The following is a 15,030-nucleotide window of genomic DNA, read 5'->3' as shown; positions in this document are numbered from 1 at the left end:
AAGCCATAAGGCAAGTTATAAACAGATAACAACAGTTTTTAAATAATGTTACACAAACATTAAAAAGTGTGGTCAATTTGTGGATACAAAGCAACCAATCATGTCCTGTAACTTTTTTTTTTGTCACTTGAAGTTACCATCGCGTGTTGTTAATCAACCATGGAAAGGTCTATTGCGTCATCAATGGATCGGACATGCACAGTGTGCGCGTATCATCAATGCATAAACGCGCGCCCGTTTTGAATTGTTACGTAGTTTGCACGTGTCATGTTCTATGCTTTGTGACGGTTTACTCGAAAGCCAAGCAACAAACGGCACCAACAAATAAACTGCAAACAAACCTTAAATAAAACGTTACAGTTCTTATCTTGTGAGCGAATAGCGAGCATCGATTGCGAATCTTTCTTGAGAATTCAAGTTCAAAAGCAGTTTATTTCTACGAGTTATATTTTCTCTGTGTGAGAGAAACATCACCCTTACCAAACATCGGTGAATATGTCCATCCCCAAACCGGTAAGTTACAAACTTTTGTCAAGCTTTTCAATGGAGTTATATTAAAGACAATACCGATTATTTTGTCAATATGATGATACACGTAGGACGCAAGCATTGAATAATAATAATAAGTGTTGAGCGTTTACAATACTTCGATCAACGTTTTACTTTTAGGTATTTTTTTTTATAATGTAAATCCATCAAAGCTTATAATGGGAAGGATATTTGCACGTGTAATGTCGGACTATAGTTAGGTTGGGCGCTGGCAAATAAAAAAGTTGCCATTTTACGAAAAAAAAGTGGATTAAAAGTTTATTCACATCAGAGCATACTGATATGATCGAAACGTCGAGTTGAAACCAACAGTTCTTTTCAGAACCACCCCAACTCATAAGAGATAGTCATTACATGGTGTTACCGCAAACCAAGGCCCTAGTTCGGCATCCACATTGGTTTTACGCTGGCGATCAGTTTTAACAATAGATAGAAAACGTGTACATCATACAAAAACAAAACAATGAATCGGTTTCTATTGGGAAAGCAATATCGGCATTGTGTTGGTTTTAGGCTCCAAGTTGGCCCTAGTTCGGTATAATCACATTGGTTTTACGCTGGCGATCATTTTTTAAAAGATGGCAAATAATTGTACGTCATACAAAACCACAAGTAGGAATCGGTTTCTAATTGGACAGCAATATTGGCATTATGTTGGTTTTGGGATCCAACCACTGTTGGCCCTAGTTCGGCATCCACATTGGTTTTACGCTGGCGATCTATTTTAACATAGATGGGAAATATGTACATCACACAAAACCCAAAATTATCAATCGTTTTTCGTGAGAAAGAAAGATCGGCATTATGTAAGTTTTCGGATCCAACCAATGTTGGCCCTGGTTCGACATCGACAGTAATGGTTTTAGGCTGGCGATAATTTAACATTTTTTTACATATGGAAAAAACGTACATAATACAAAGCCCAAATTATCATTCGTTTTAAGTGAGAAAGAAATATTGGCATTGTGTTGGATTTCGGATCCAACCAATGCTGGTCCTAGTTCGGCATCGACAGTACCTCACGGTTTCAGGCTGGCGATAATTGAACAATACATGGAAAACATGTACATAATACAAAACCCAAATTATCAATCGTTTTTTTAGTGAGACAGAAATATCGGCATTGTGTTGGTTTTCAGATCAAACCAACTTTTGTTCAGCGTAACTCAGTTCGGCGTAACAGTTACGCCGGCGATTAATTTTAACAGTGTTGCTAACATGTTGGAAAACATTGAGTAATATTATGTTGCAGCGGGTAGCTTTTGGCTTTAGGTTTGCGGTCTTTATGTTGGCATTACGTCGACAAAAGATGTTGTTCGATGTTGTGAGGGTTATTATCATACTATATGAACATGAAGCAACTTTTTCATCTTAATGTGACAGTGCCATTATAGGAGTGTTCAAAATCTTGTATTTTCTCACAGAAATCCGGTTCCAGCCTAGGCTTACGTGCATGGCTGCGGGAATACTTGCAGCCTACGGCTGATGGTGTGTCACATACGAAAGTACAGGTAGGCTTATATTAAACCACTCAAAAACTAATTGCAAACCAAACAATCCAAATTCCAATTGGTCCTATTTTTGTGTGGGTTTAGTACCCCAAAAAATAAAAAATAATCTATTTATTGTTTGTCAAAGAATTCAATTGTATTAAGGATTGTTGATAACCAGTGCTATAAATTTCGTCCACATATAATTTTAGTTTCAGCCTGCTATGCACTAGAATTGTATTTTGTTTACTTGATCATGTTCTATGGTTTCAGGTGCTTTCCAAGACAAAGGGAGATCCATGGTCAAATCCATCTTCCCATGAAAACATCCAGTCTCCATGGAAACGCATCTCTGATATCAGAGGTGAAAAACGGAGCAACGCCACGAAGTTACGGTCCGCTGAACTTTCCCAACAAAATGGCGCGAAGGTGAGTAGTGAAAATATGGTAGTTTTGAATAATCTCAGCACAGTGTTCACTCTGGATTTACACATCGGTCACTTCCTCGACCTCTTGCTTAGTCTACAATTTTATAAGTAGAAATATTTAGAACATGGTTTAAATAATTGTTTATTACTTTCTTCATCAAACAGAATACATCTGATGATAATCCAGACCGCTCAGGGAAATCATCGAGGAATTCTCGGTCATTTCGTCAAGCATTACGCGGCAGCAATGGCAACCGACGTACAGCCAAAGTAGCACCACTTCCTGCCAAGAACTCTGAACAAAAAGGAGCACTAGTAAGTCCTAAACATAACAATAATAGTTTGTGTATGGTCTTGGTTATTTTGTACAATCTCTATGTCTTGATTTTGTGCGATGTACAATTGATATTATCCTTTGATTTTCTTTGTACTAAACAGAAAACATCAAATGCTCCAACATCTTCGAGGAAACTACCCAAGGAATTTGGGTCATTACTACAGGAATTTCCCAACTGCAGAGGAAACCAAAGTACGGGCAAATCAACCCCAACTCCTGTAGGTGCAAGCAAGTCTTGCATGAGCAATGATAGCTTTGCTCATGAACGAACCACCCAGGATCTTATCCTGTCTAACCTAGATGATAGAACCACACTCAAGAAACCCCCAAATCTTCATTCGGTTGGGAAACAGCTTGAGCAACGAAACCCTCGTTCTAAAATCCTCGGTAATGGTCTGTTGCAAAGAAAAAATGAAGCAGGAAAGTGCGAGGAAAAGAAGCTGCTCAGTAAGAAACGTGAACCAGTAAAGCACTCTAGAGGTCAAGAGAGCCTGATAAATATTAGAGGGGGAAGGGGAGTCGCGGTTCAAAAGGAAAAGCGGAGAATCTCACTTGATCATGGTGACAATAAATTGTTCACTTCTCCTGGGTTTCTTCTTCATTCTAAACCAACTCGAGGAGGAGCTACATCGCCCAGCCGTAGAGGGCGACGGGTACATGATTTAGACTCCATCCAGCGGGAGCCCAAACCATACAGCTGGACAAGTCAGTCCTCGATGTATGACATTTGGAAGAAGACTGAAGAATCTGAAGACGGGACCAAACTGGCAGATGGGGACAGCGAAGACAGCCTTACACCTTCAGGGTATATTGAGCAAAAAGTAGACAGTGTTAAACCACCTGGGTTTGTTGGTAGATCCCACACCATGAAACCACAATGGTTTACAGATTTCAACACGACCAACGACGCATCTAAGATGCCTAAACCCAAGACTCACCGAGGTCTTGTTACAAATAAGGCCAGTGGTAAAGAAGACTTTGACTTCTTGAGTCATGATCACTGCAATGACAAAAGAGACACCGCACACGGGGCACAAGCGATAGGACAAAATCATCCAATGGGAGATCTCGGAGTCAGTTCTAAAACCGAGAAGAAAGATGTCAACATCTGGAGAAATGATTTTGAAGAAAATGGGACTCTTGAAAACATTATTGAAGAAGACGAAGAAGAGGAGGAGGACAGTATACATTCTTCTGTCGACTCGTCATGTTTGTCCTTAGTCAAGAATACTTGGTACGGCGGCGATAGATGTGAGGAGAACACACTGTCTGAAACGGTAGATCGAGAAGACAGTCTCAAGGAAGACATTCGTTTTGATGACTGTCAAAAGGAGAATGGAGAAGACTCTGGGGATGATAATGAAGAAAAGGAGCTGACAATAAAGGAACTGGAGAAATTAAATGAGATCCAGAAGGAGCAGTGGGAGCTGGCTGCTCTTGGCGAATGGTCTCTGATATGCAACGATAATGAAGATTACGAAGAATATACCAATATTTACCTCATGATGAATGAGTTTGAAAAAGAGCAAGAGGTAATGGAACATCTGAAGAGCATCATCTGTGAGTTTCAACATCTTCAAGTCATCAAAGATTTCCAGAAGATGCTAACCGTACCAGGATGCCCAAAGGAGCAGGTCCGTAGAGCTCTGCGTCAATTTGCTCGTATCTGCCATGGTCCAGTTCCACTCACCGTATCAGGACAATCAAAAGCAGAGGCGGTTGCATCTCTCTCGGTCAACCTTCGTCATCGAACCAAACGCTTCCCCCGGGATCAACTGTTTAGCTTCAAAGAGTTTGCCAGTGTATTGGAAGAGCTAGACACCCTAAGAGACAGACAAGACAGTGTGGAGGTTTCCCTGAAAATAAATTTGAGAAAAGAGGAGGCAAGAAGGAGGGAGGCCCAACCACCTAAGAGAATAAGAAGAAAGATACCACGATGGGCACCAAGCGGAGATTTGTCTAATTGGGAGGTAGACACGATACTTATGAACATGTATTCATTGGACGACGGGAAGATTAAATCAAGCTCTCGAATTGATGTAATGCAAGTCATTTTAGAATAAAGTTGGTTCTAACAATGAAGAGACGAACGAAACAAACGAAATTTACCTGTGCAGTCATGGAATGTTTGCCTGTGTGTACGTTTTAATGTAAAAGAGTGAAAAGGCACTCTTTGAAGAGCCATTATAAAGGACAACTCTTTTTAGAGTGGTCTTCCACTCTTTTAGATTGAATTTTGCATCGTTTAGGGTGATTTTTCACTCTGTCCTGGAGTGAAACCCCTCTAAAAAGTGAAGTGATCACCACTCTTTTTAAAGAGCCATATGGAGGACAGCTCGAAATGTAAAGAGTGGTGGTTTTCACTCTTTTATATTTAGAGAGTTTTCTTTGACTCGTAAATGACAGGTAAAAAAGGGTGTAAAAATTTAAAACAGGCAGTCCAAAAGACACACATACACCCTTTGGCTTACACCCTAAAAACTATTATTTTGAGTAATTACCAATAGTGTGCAGTGTACAAAAATAATATAATCATGAAGTCTTTTCTTTTGAGTGAGAATTTTATTACCTCCTTTTCAAAAACTACGTTTTCAGAGGGAGCTGTTTCTCACAATGTTTTTTTATACTATCAACAGCTCTCCACTGCTCATATGCTAACTATTATTTTGAGTAATTACCAATAGTGTGCAGTGTCTCTAGTGCTTTGTGAAATGACATACCCGACTTTGCCGAAAGATGGTGGGCGAAAAAAAAGAGAGAAAAAGGGCATTGCATCTTCAAAGTTAATTTACTTCAAGTAAGTTAAGTTTTGGAATGTTTACCCTTTGTTTCATTTTTTACAGATAAAAAATAATCAAAATACTAAGACACTGGACACTACTGGTAATTGTGTCAGACCAGTCTTCTCACTTGGTGTATCTCAACATAATGCATAAAATGACAAACCTGTTAAAGTTTGAGCTCAATCGGTCATCGAAGTTGCGAGATAATAACGAAAGAAAAAACACCCTTGTCTCACAAAGTTGTCTGCTTTCAGATGCTTGATTTCGAGACCTCAAATTCTAAATCTGAGGTCTCAAAATAAAATTCGTGGAAAATTACTTCTTTCTCTATAAAAAAAACTACGTTACTTCAGAGGGAGCCGTTTCTCGCAATGTTTTATACTATATATCGACAGCTCCTCATTACTCGTTACCTACAATGTAGTAAGGTTTTATGCTAGAAAGGATTTTTAATAAAATCAGTGAGATTTCGGAGACACAAGGGGTGCGTTTGACGTTCGTAAACAAGAAACTGTTTCTGTTGAACTGGCTATTGGTTAATTAATCAGTGGCCATGACCGAAGCAGTTACTGGTTTTGACCGCCAAAACGCACCCCTTATTAGGCCACATAAAACAAAATTGTTGATCGTCCTTTTTTTTGCGGATGGGGGAGGGAGGGAGGAAGGTTTTTTTAAAGTTATTTTTTTATATAAGTTTTGTTGACATGCCAAAATGAAATCAAGAATAAAGAAATCAACACAATCACTATAAAACAGAGGGTTTGTGTGTTTTTGATGTTTTCAATTGTTTTGTCAAGCAAATTTAACTCCTAGATGACATTTTCTGTGACTTTTTTAAAACAAAGTAGCCCAAGTAAATATTAATTGAAGAATTGTTCTTGCTTTGCCAACATAAATAAAAACCTTCTTTAAACATATTTTCAAACCTGTACATTTAAAAGAAGATATCAACTAAAAAGGTTGTTTTTTATGATAAAAAAAAAATTAAAAAAAAAAAAAAAATGGGGTCGGGTGCGGTTGCGGTTGCGGGGACGAACAACAATCTTTTTTTTTATCTGGCCTTAACTTTCTATTGGCTGTGGCGGTTCTGGGAAGAGCCGGTGGTTAACAACTCAACTAAAAAATATTTTATTTTATGATAACAACAATAGTTGGCGTTACATGGATTCTTGTTCATTGTTTTAAATCATTTTTTTTTTTAATAAGCCTCACTTCTTTAAATGTTTCCATGATACATAGGAAATGGTATTTTATGTTGTATGTATGACGGTCGATTTCAACACCCTACTCATCCAATTCCGTTTCAAAATGAATGCGATTAGGATGCATCAACATTCGGGGCGTCATTCAACGTCATAAAGTGTATAGCTGGTCAAAATAATAAGATCGTTCAATTTCAGTAGGCCGCAAGATGCGCAAAACTTGAGTCTTGCATTCCTACCCATGAAACAAAGTAACTTAAACGGATCAGTTTTGAGAAAAAACTATAGAACGAAATTGAGTCCTGCATATAAAGGGAAATGCGTGAATTTTTACGCTTAATAGTGCTCTTTGATGAGTTTTTGCTGAAATTGGCCGGGATATTGAACGTGGAATCACCCATGAAAAATCGATTGATTGAAAACCAGAGGATTTTTCATTACGATCTGCCAAGAAATATTGTCACTGCCTTAAAAAAAAAGAAACAATGTGTTATATATAATAATAATAATAAAAAAACAGTTTGGGGAATAAAAATGAAACAAAACAACTAACAAAAGAGACATACACATGTAAACTATATTCTTATAAAAGTAGGCTATATTATTGTTTTATGAAACTAATGTGAAAAAAATAAAATGTCTAATGATTATCACTTTGTGCATGCGTGTTTATGACAATCTGCATCTGTAATGATTATGGTGGGTTATTTAGGCCTCTCAGCAGTAAACTAGGCCTACCCGTTCTAAGAAAACAATCACATACAGGTCATCGCTCAAATTAAAAAAACTAACGTCAAACCACAAAGTGAAAAAACACACCACCAAAACGAGCAAACGTTTCAGCTCAAACCACCCCGCCCCCCCCCCCCCCGAACTCACAGAATCAAGCCCCTTCCTTTACCCTCTCTCTTGGATGCTAAATGGTCCAAAAATCATGTGCCAAACTTTCATAATTCATCTAATACAATAGATTCATCTATTAGATTGTGTTTTCGAATCACAACCTGGGGTTCTGTGATTTCAAGCTTTGACTTTATATACTGAGTTGGTCCTATTTAAGCTTGTGGGAATTGGAGGAGGGGTGCCGCCTCATGAAAACCGGCGGCGAGTGAAAAACACACTCCAATTTTCTTCTTCTTCTGGTGTCCCTTAGCAAGCATTTCAAACGGCTCAGCTGCTGACTGATCAGTGCCCAAAAAATGCAGGGAAAAATCAAAGCTTTAGTGGCCTGAAAATGATATGATTGGTTTTCAACCTTGTAATCTTTGTACAATAATTACATTGGAACATAATAACTTTGTACATTTCTGGGTTTTTTTTAATGATTAATTTTCCTTAAAAAATAATGATCGTCTTCAGGAACGCCCACGTACAAATAGGTCACTTGCGTATGGCTGGATTCCTACGTGACGTCACATTACGTAATAAATATTTAAAGTGGACACTATTGGTAATTGTCAAAGACTACGTTTTCACAGTTGGTGTATCTCAACATAATGCATAAAACAACAAACCTGTGAAAAGTTGAGCTCAGTCGGTCATCGACTTTGCGAGTTAATTATGAAAGAAAAACACCCTTGTCACACGAAGTTGTGTGCGTTTACTAGATGGTTGATTTCGAGACATCAATTTATAAATCTGAGGTCTCGAAATGGAAAATTACTTCTTTCTCGAAAATTATGGCACTTCAGAGGGAGACGTGTCTCACAATGTTTTACATCATCAACCTCTCCCCATTACTCGTCACCAAGAAAAGTTTTATGCTAATAATTATTTTGAGTAATTACCAATAGTGTCAACTGCCTTTAATCATGAGTGAAATTGACAATAAAAGGAACACATATTATTTGCCATTCCTTTAACTGACCCTGTACCATAACAATTGTTCTCTGAAATAGTCCATGAGTGTATTCAGTAATGACAACGTTACGTAGGGAATCCAGCCATGACGTCAGCAAGTGAATTTATAGGCGTTCCTGAAGACTGTTAATTATTTTTTAAAGAAAATAAGTCATTTAAAAATAAACAGGAATGTACACAATTTATTATTTTCTCCAATTGTGGGATGACAAGGTTTAACTGAAAAACATCATTACTTTGTGTAACAGCAAACCTGGTTCATCCGTGACTGGGGCACATCCCTCTCCCTTCTCTCTTTCATCCCACAACGCAAAGCCCACTCAATTATGTTTTACAGCTCTGAGAGTCGACCGTGAATGTTTAACAGCGCCCTCATGTGACAGTTAGCATCCTCAATTAAACTTTCCATAGCGACGGAAAATGGCGGCGTCGACTACTTGACAGATTTCATTCACTTCTTGAATAGGAAGTAACGAATCCTGATCGGCTTAGATTTACAAGGCACGGTAAGTCAGTTTAATTAATTAATATGTATGCATTTATAATAACTTGCCACCCAACGTTTTAGTGCACACTTTGCTTAGGGTTATAAACAAAAATGTCGTACGAAACGGTGTAACTTTTTGAATGAATTTAAAAATCTTTTTGAACAACACAGTCATTGTGACAATCAGTATCACTTCAGTCAACAGGCATTCGAATTGCTCTAGCCTAGCGGCGTGACACGCTGAAGTACAGCAGGAAAGGTTTCCGTATCCAGCCACCACTAATTTTCTGCTGGGTGCTCAATGTTTTTCTGCCGAATCGCACGTTTTTTTCAGTCAAAAAACGTGCGATGCGGCAGAAAAACAACAGTGAGTACAGTACCGAGGAGAAAATTGCATTTGTTGACAATGTTTTTTAATTTCACTCAATAAAAAGGAAAAGGAAATGCAAGCAATAGCATTATGAATGTATATTGAGTATGTGGGGGAAGTTTTGGTAGTGTAACAAAAGAAACTTCAGTTATTGCTGGCTAACGTAACGGTCGTAAAACTTTTACCTTTAAACTTTTAGGCCTATCAACGCTGATTTGAAAAACAGCATTAAATTAAGGAGGCCTAAAATATGAGCCCCCTAAAAAGGCTCACGGGGAAGCCTTATAGTTTCTAGAAGTAAATTGATTCCAAATATGAAATTTTAATAATAAAGCCAAACTGCCAAAGCATAAAAAAATATAGCCTATATTTTTGTTAATAAAGGAACATCACTTTTGTTTTTGACTTGGTCATGATGTTGGTTGAGTCATAAGTTTTAATTACATTGATTTAGATATCAATATAAACCAAAGATTTAATAAAAAATGAATCACATTATAAATCAAAGATTGCAATTTATTTGTAATCAAAACATTATTTACTTTTTCTTTTGATGCAGATACTGTGGTCTACCTGTGTCTGCCGCTGAGTTAAGATGACATGCCACAAGGAATAATCAAATCAAAACACAAGAATGCCTATTGAAATGGATAGTTTGCAATAGAGAATAAATAGCACAGTGCTCATCATTTCTTACTTTATTAGGGGCTTCTCTATAACTGCTCAATTTTAAATCAACCCATTTGAGATCCAACTGTATTGGGTCAAGGGTGAATGATTGTGCTGTAAATGGAGAAACCGAAACAAAAAGAACTTGTGAGCTTGAGTAGACCTTGTCAAGCATGAGTGATTCCGTGGCAAGGATCTTGAAGGAGCGGGAACGCCGTCCAGGACAAGCGGATGGCGAGGCAACGGGACGATTCCTCTGGCGCATCCTGCGCGAGTCGATACGCAAGACGACCAAGGAGGTGGCCCGCGTCGACTCCATGGAGATCCACATAGGACACGGCATACATCACTTGCGTAAAATCAACCATGTTAACCCTCTGCTTGATGTCATATACAATGCGGAAACAGAGGTACATTTACAGTTTTAGAAGTTAATGAATAATTTTAATGGTAAATAGAAATGTTTTATTTTAAAGAGGACTCTGGATGGTAGTTCATCAAATTACAGGGGCCAAATTTCAAATTAAGCACAAAAACTTTCTAAGCACAGATCACTCTTGCTTGGCATTCAAAGGTTATTAGCCAAATTACCGTACATGGACATTGTCATTGCTGTGACTGTTACCCCACTCACATCTTGCTTAGCCTAGGAATTCTGCTAAACAGCTTTATGAAATTGGGCCCAATTCTCTAGGAAAATACTATAACAATCAGGTCTAAGATGCGATCTTTGTGAAAGGTCAAGACCATTCTCCTTTTGCAAAAGGGCATTTTTAATGTCCATGGGAATATCTGAATGGCTATTGTAAACATTTAAATGTGGCACCAAGAAGCGAGACTAGGGCAGCGAACCATGGCCTTCGTGGTCTCCATGTATTTATAGCCTGAAATTGCGTTTGGAGACCTTCTCAGTCAACTTTGCTTCGTTTGATCGCAGAAGTTGAAACGGAGAAGTGATTGTTCTTAACATTTCCTGAATAAAGTTGATCACCTGAAAAAGAAAAAACGGCAGTAATAATTGTCAAACCCCACAATTTGATCTTGTTTTTCAATATTTCTCTGGAGATTTGTTAAAAGTATGAACTTAAAAGTCAGTGAGTTCACCTATCATTTTTTGCTCCCAGGAATATTTAACAATTGACTGCCATGGGATTAACTTATACCACAAAGATGGCCGAGCCAAAGATCAAATTGAGCCGGAGGAACCAATCGGGAAACTTATGTACGCTCCTGAGGTGAAGAGATATGTCGGCTGGAACAAAGGGGAGGAATATCTGAAGGTAAGCCTTGAAAGTACTGTAGTACTGTAGTATGTCGTGGTGGAGATGGCGGCCAATGCCAGAGGTCGATTGGGTGTCGGGTGTTGCTGACAAATTTGTGATAGCGTTTGAAATAGAAAATAATTCATAAAAATAACATGATATTTTTCCATTTCTTTCAGTTTAGTAAACACGTATACTTTGTGTAGCCAATTATTTGTGGTATTTTTAGCAGTTTATGAAAGGTCTATGTACTTTTTGTAGGACAAAATATACAACGTCCACAGGTTTACATTAAACTTACACCGTTGGAAGAAAATGATAGTAGAAAGCTTCCCTGAAAATATTACTCGCCTAGGTGCGGCAGTTTCTGAGAAATTAGTTAAACAATGTCAAGAAAATAATTTTCGTCTCAGTGATCATGAGATGAAAATTATTTTAGCATGTAAAAACGTATTTTAATGACATTGTGTTACTCATTTCTCAAAAACTGCAGCACCTCAGCAAGTAATATTTTCAGGAAAGCTTTCTACTATCATTATCTTCAAACGGTGTAAGTTTAAAGTAAATCTGTGGACGTTGTGTTTTGTGTTACGAAAAGTACCCAAATCCTTTAAACAAAATTCATCCTGTGTGTGTTTTTCTTCAAATTGTCTGTTAATTACTTCTCATTTTAGACGCTCAATTAACATTCGCATTTCATTTTCAATATTAAGTGTGTAGATACATATTCAATATGAAACAAATGTTCAACATGACTTTAAATTTGTACACATTGTTTTGCATTTTCCTCCCTTGTAGATGTTTACAGCAGATTTTGACTTGATTTCCGAGGCCAAGTCTCCGCATCAGATCTTCTGTGCATTATACAACGAGCAACAGAATGAAATAGTAACGGCTGGTCAAGCATCCATCATGGTAAATGTCTCTAACCCTCTCTATTTCCCTGGGCCAAGTTAAGAGTCTAAAATAAAGGGGGGGGGGGGGGGGTAGGGACCCAAAGCTTGTAAGCCATTTTCAGGAATTTGTACACAGAGTAATTCCCTGTAGATCATATTATTCTCACTCTGCAAATTTTAAGATTCACATTGTTTGGTGCAAAAAGAGACCTGGCTTGTGCGAAAAGACCCTTTTGGTTTATGTCAAGCTCTGGTTGCTGAGTCAACAGGGTGTGGGTTCGAATCCCGGTCATGACACTTGTGTCCTAAGAGCAAGAGACTCCACTATATTTTTCAGGGAGTGTTTTTGCTTAGTGTGCTCGTACTTGGCAGCACAGGCTGTATACTTCCCCAGGGAGCTGAGATGGTTTAAAGTCACCTGGAAATAGATTTTTGTTTTCTTCAAACATTAGAGTAAATGTTTCTGAACAATAAAATAATTTTTTGAGTCTTTGTTTTTAACGACTTATATGTTTACAAAAATAAATAAAGTTGTGTGGGGGTGACTTCGCCTACCCCTTTTGTGACCTCAATTGAGGCAGACTTTGCCTCGATCGAACATTGAACACCCGTACGTGCAACTACATTCATGTCCTAGTCGTGAGTTTGTACGTTTCAAAAAGTTTTTTTCTTGCATTTTTCCGGCAGCGCGACCAGGTGTATTGCTGCTGGATGCAGCAAAACAACTAAAGCCGTCGTGCTTCGCGAAACCGGAATACACTACAAATTTTGACATGAAGAGAAAAGTACTTTTCTAAAACATGATGGCATCCCAACAATTTTTCCAGCTAGTGGGGAAGTCGGAGAAGGTACCTGAAAGATGTAACGAACCAAAAGGAGCATTTGCCTTACATGAACAAAATCGGGTATTGTTTCAACTTTGAAGGCATGTTTTTAGCTTGCGCCAAGCGTCACTATCTTGTGTTGGCACTGTATGTGATTCATCGCGCCTCGATTGACGTCACGAACAGCGCCCCCTCGGGTTGGGCTTTTTTATCCAAATTTGTAAATAACATGGAAACTAATTTTTTTAAACCTTAGTTAAAGGAACACATTGCCTTCGGACGAGTTGGTCTATAAAAAGCGTTTGAAACCGTTTGTTATGAAATGTGTATGGTTAGAAAGATGTTTTAAAAGTAGAATATAATGATCCACACAAGTATCACTCTAAATTGCACGGTTTTCTTTTTACATCGCGAACTATCACGGTTGGCCATTTATGGGAGTCAAAATTTTGACTCCCATAAATGGCCGACCGTGTTATTGGACGATGTAAAAAGAAAACCACGCAATTTAGAGGCACATTTGTGTAGATCATTGTATTCTACTTTTACAACATCTTTCTAACCACATGCATTTTATAACAAACGGTCACAAAACGCCTTTCAAAGACCAACTCGACCGATCCAAAGCCGTTCCTTTAAACGTTTATATTAATATAACGTTAATATTCCACTCATCAAAAGACATATTTTAGTTACAAAAGCTTTATTTTGACAAAATAACACTTTCAGGTGACTTTAAGGAATGAAATAATGCCCAAGTGACCTGGGGCCTTTTTTAAAGCTCGGCTGACACGTTGCTCCAAAATGCAGGTTAAAGGCAAGCTGTGTACACAGCGCGCGGTGCAAAAGCCGGAGCCAAAGCCGAGGTTTGAGAAAGGCCCCAGGGGTTATATGTCGTTTGAAGTGCAATGATCATTTTTGATAGAACTGCAATTAATGAGAGTCTTTTTTGTGAAAGAGGGCCAAACAAAAATGATTAAATGTTGGATAAACTTATCTCACGAATTCCTCAAAACCGTTGTTGTTTTTCCACCAACAGTCGTGGTGTTTCCGCTACGGTGCCAAGCATCTCATTCCGAAAAAGTCTATCGACCCCAGCGGGCTGACAGCCGAGGACGTCTTCACGATGATAGCGCTAGAGAAGACGGCCAGTAGAGCACAACGCTGTTTCGCCGTTCACGATACGGGGGTGGCTGTCTTCAATCTCTATGAAGGGAAGCTACTCTCGTACAAGAAGAACCTTCACGTCAGGAACATAACTAGGTGAGGTTTATGGTTTAGTTCGTTAGTCCGATAGTGGAGGTGCTAATATTAAAGCACTTTTAATTTTTAGAATCAACTACAGCTCGGTTTATACTTCCTGCGAATGTGAATGTGAAGCGAAGTTTGATGTCACATGGCTGTTTTCACAGTGAATGTTTCGCAGGATTTGAGCACGAGTCAACTGATGCGAATTATTCGTTGAGAATTTGTGACGCCAAAATTCATATCGCATTTGCAGGATGTATGAACGGGGCTTGAGCCACGGTAATCAAACTTGCTATTAGTGTTTTCTTGTGTGGCATAGGGCCCAATTTCATAGAGTTGCGTGAGCACAAAATGTAGCTAAGCACAGCAAAATAATGCTTACCAGAATGAGTTTACCAGGCAAAATACTGCTTTACATGTGCCGTTTGTGATTGTTATCCTGCTAATTAATGCATAACAGTAAGTTGTTAAGCAATATTTTCTGTTTAAGCAACTCTATGAAATTGGCCCTAGAGTTTCATAAAGAAAACAGAAACTACTGCTTGACAAATTTCTTTGCTGAGCAAAAATTGAGTGGGGCACCAATCACAACAATGTAAACTGAGCGTTATTTTTGGCTAGAAAC

The 15,030-nt window shown here is 38.4% G+C and overlaps 2 protein-coding genes across 8 annotated transcripts in view; both read left to right on the top strand.

The window, feature by feature from the left end:
- Window positions 1-361: 361 nt before the first annotated feature.
- LOC139935398 (uncharacterized) lies at window positions 362-6,227 on the top strand. The gene is made up of 5 exons (XM_071929963.1): window positions 362-513; window positions 1,974-2,060; window positions 2,313-2,468; window positions 2,633-2,782; window positions 2,906-6,227. The coding sequence occupies exons 1-5, from the start codon at window positions 496-498 to the stop codon at window positions 4,865-4,867; spliced, it is 2,373 nt and encodes a 790-aa protein (XP_071786064.1). The 5' UTR covers window positions 362-495; the 3' UTR covers window positions 4,868-6,227.
- Window positions 6,228-9,044: 2,817 nt separating this feature from the next.
- The window catches only part of LOC139934672 (WD repeat-containing protein 97-like), a 38,576-nt gene continuing 32,590 nt past the window's right edge, over window positions 9,045-15,030 (top strand). For all 7 annotated transcript variants that reach the window (XM_071929024.1, XM_071929022.1, XM_071929023.1 and 4 more), the window contains exons 1-5: window positions 9,045-9,155; window positions 10,066-10,585; window positions 11,300-11,455; window positions 12,236-12,352; window positions 14,197-14,420. In XM_071929024.1, coding sequence (XP_071785125.1) covers window positions 10,349-10,585; window positions 11,300-11,455; window positions 12,236-12,352; window positions 14,197-14,420 — 734 coding nt within the window. In that variant the 5' untranslated portion in view covers window positions 9,045-9,155; window positions 10,066-10,348. The remainder of the gene's footprint in view (window positions 9,156-10,065; window positions 10,586-11,299; window positions 11,456-12,235; window positions 12,353-14,196; window positions 14,421-15,030) is intronic.

Source organism: Asterias amurensis, chromosome 3, assembly GCF_032118995.1.
Source record: "Asterias amurensis chromosome 3, ASM3211899v1".
Taxonomy (NCBI): Eukaryota; Metazoa; Echinodermata; class Asteroidea; order Forcipulatida; family Asteriidae; genus Asterias; species Asterias amurensis.
This window is presented reverse-complemented; position numbering and strand designations above follow the sequence as displayed.

Excerpts from the sequence above, each read along its gene's own strand:
- LOC139935398 (XM_071929963.1), top strand. Across the intron at positions 2,061-2,312 it reads TGTCACATACGAAAGTACAG|GTGCTTTCCAAGACAAAGGG; the intron begins GTAGGCTTATAT and ends CTATGGTTTCAG. Across the intron at positions 2,469-2,632 it reads CCCAACAAAATGGCGCGAAG|AATACATCTGATGATAATCC; the intron begins GTGAGTAGTGAA and ends TTCATCAAACAG.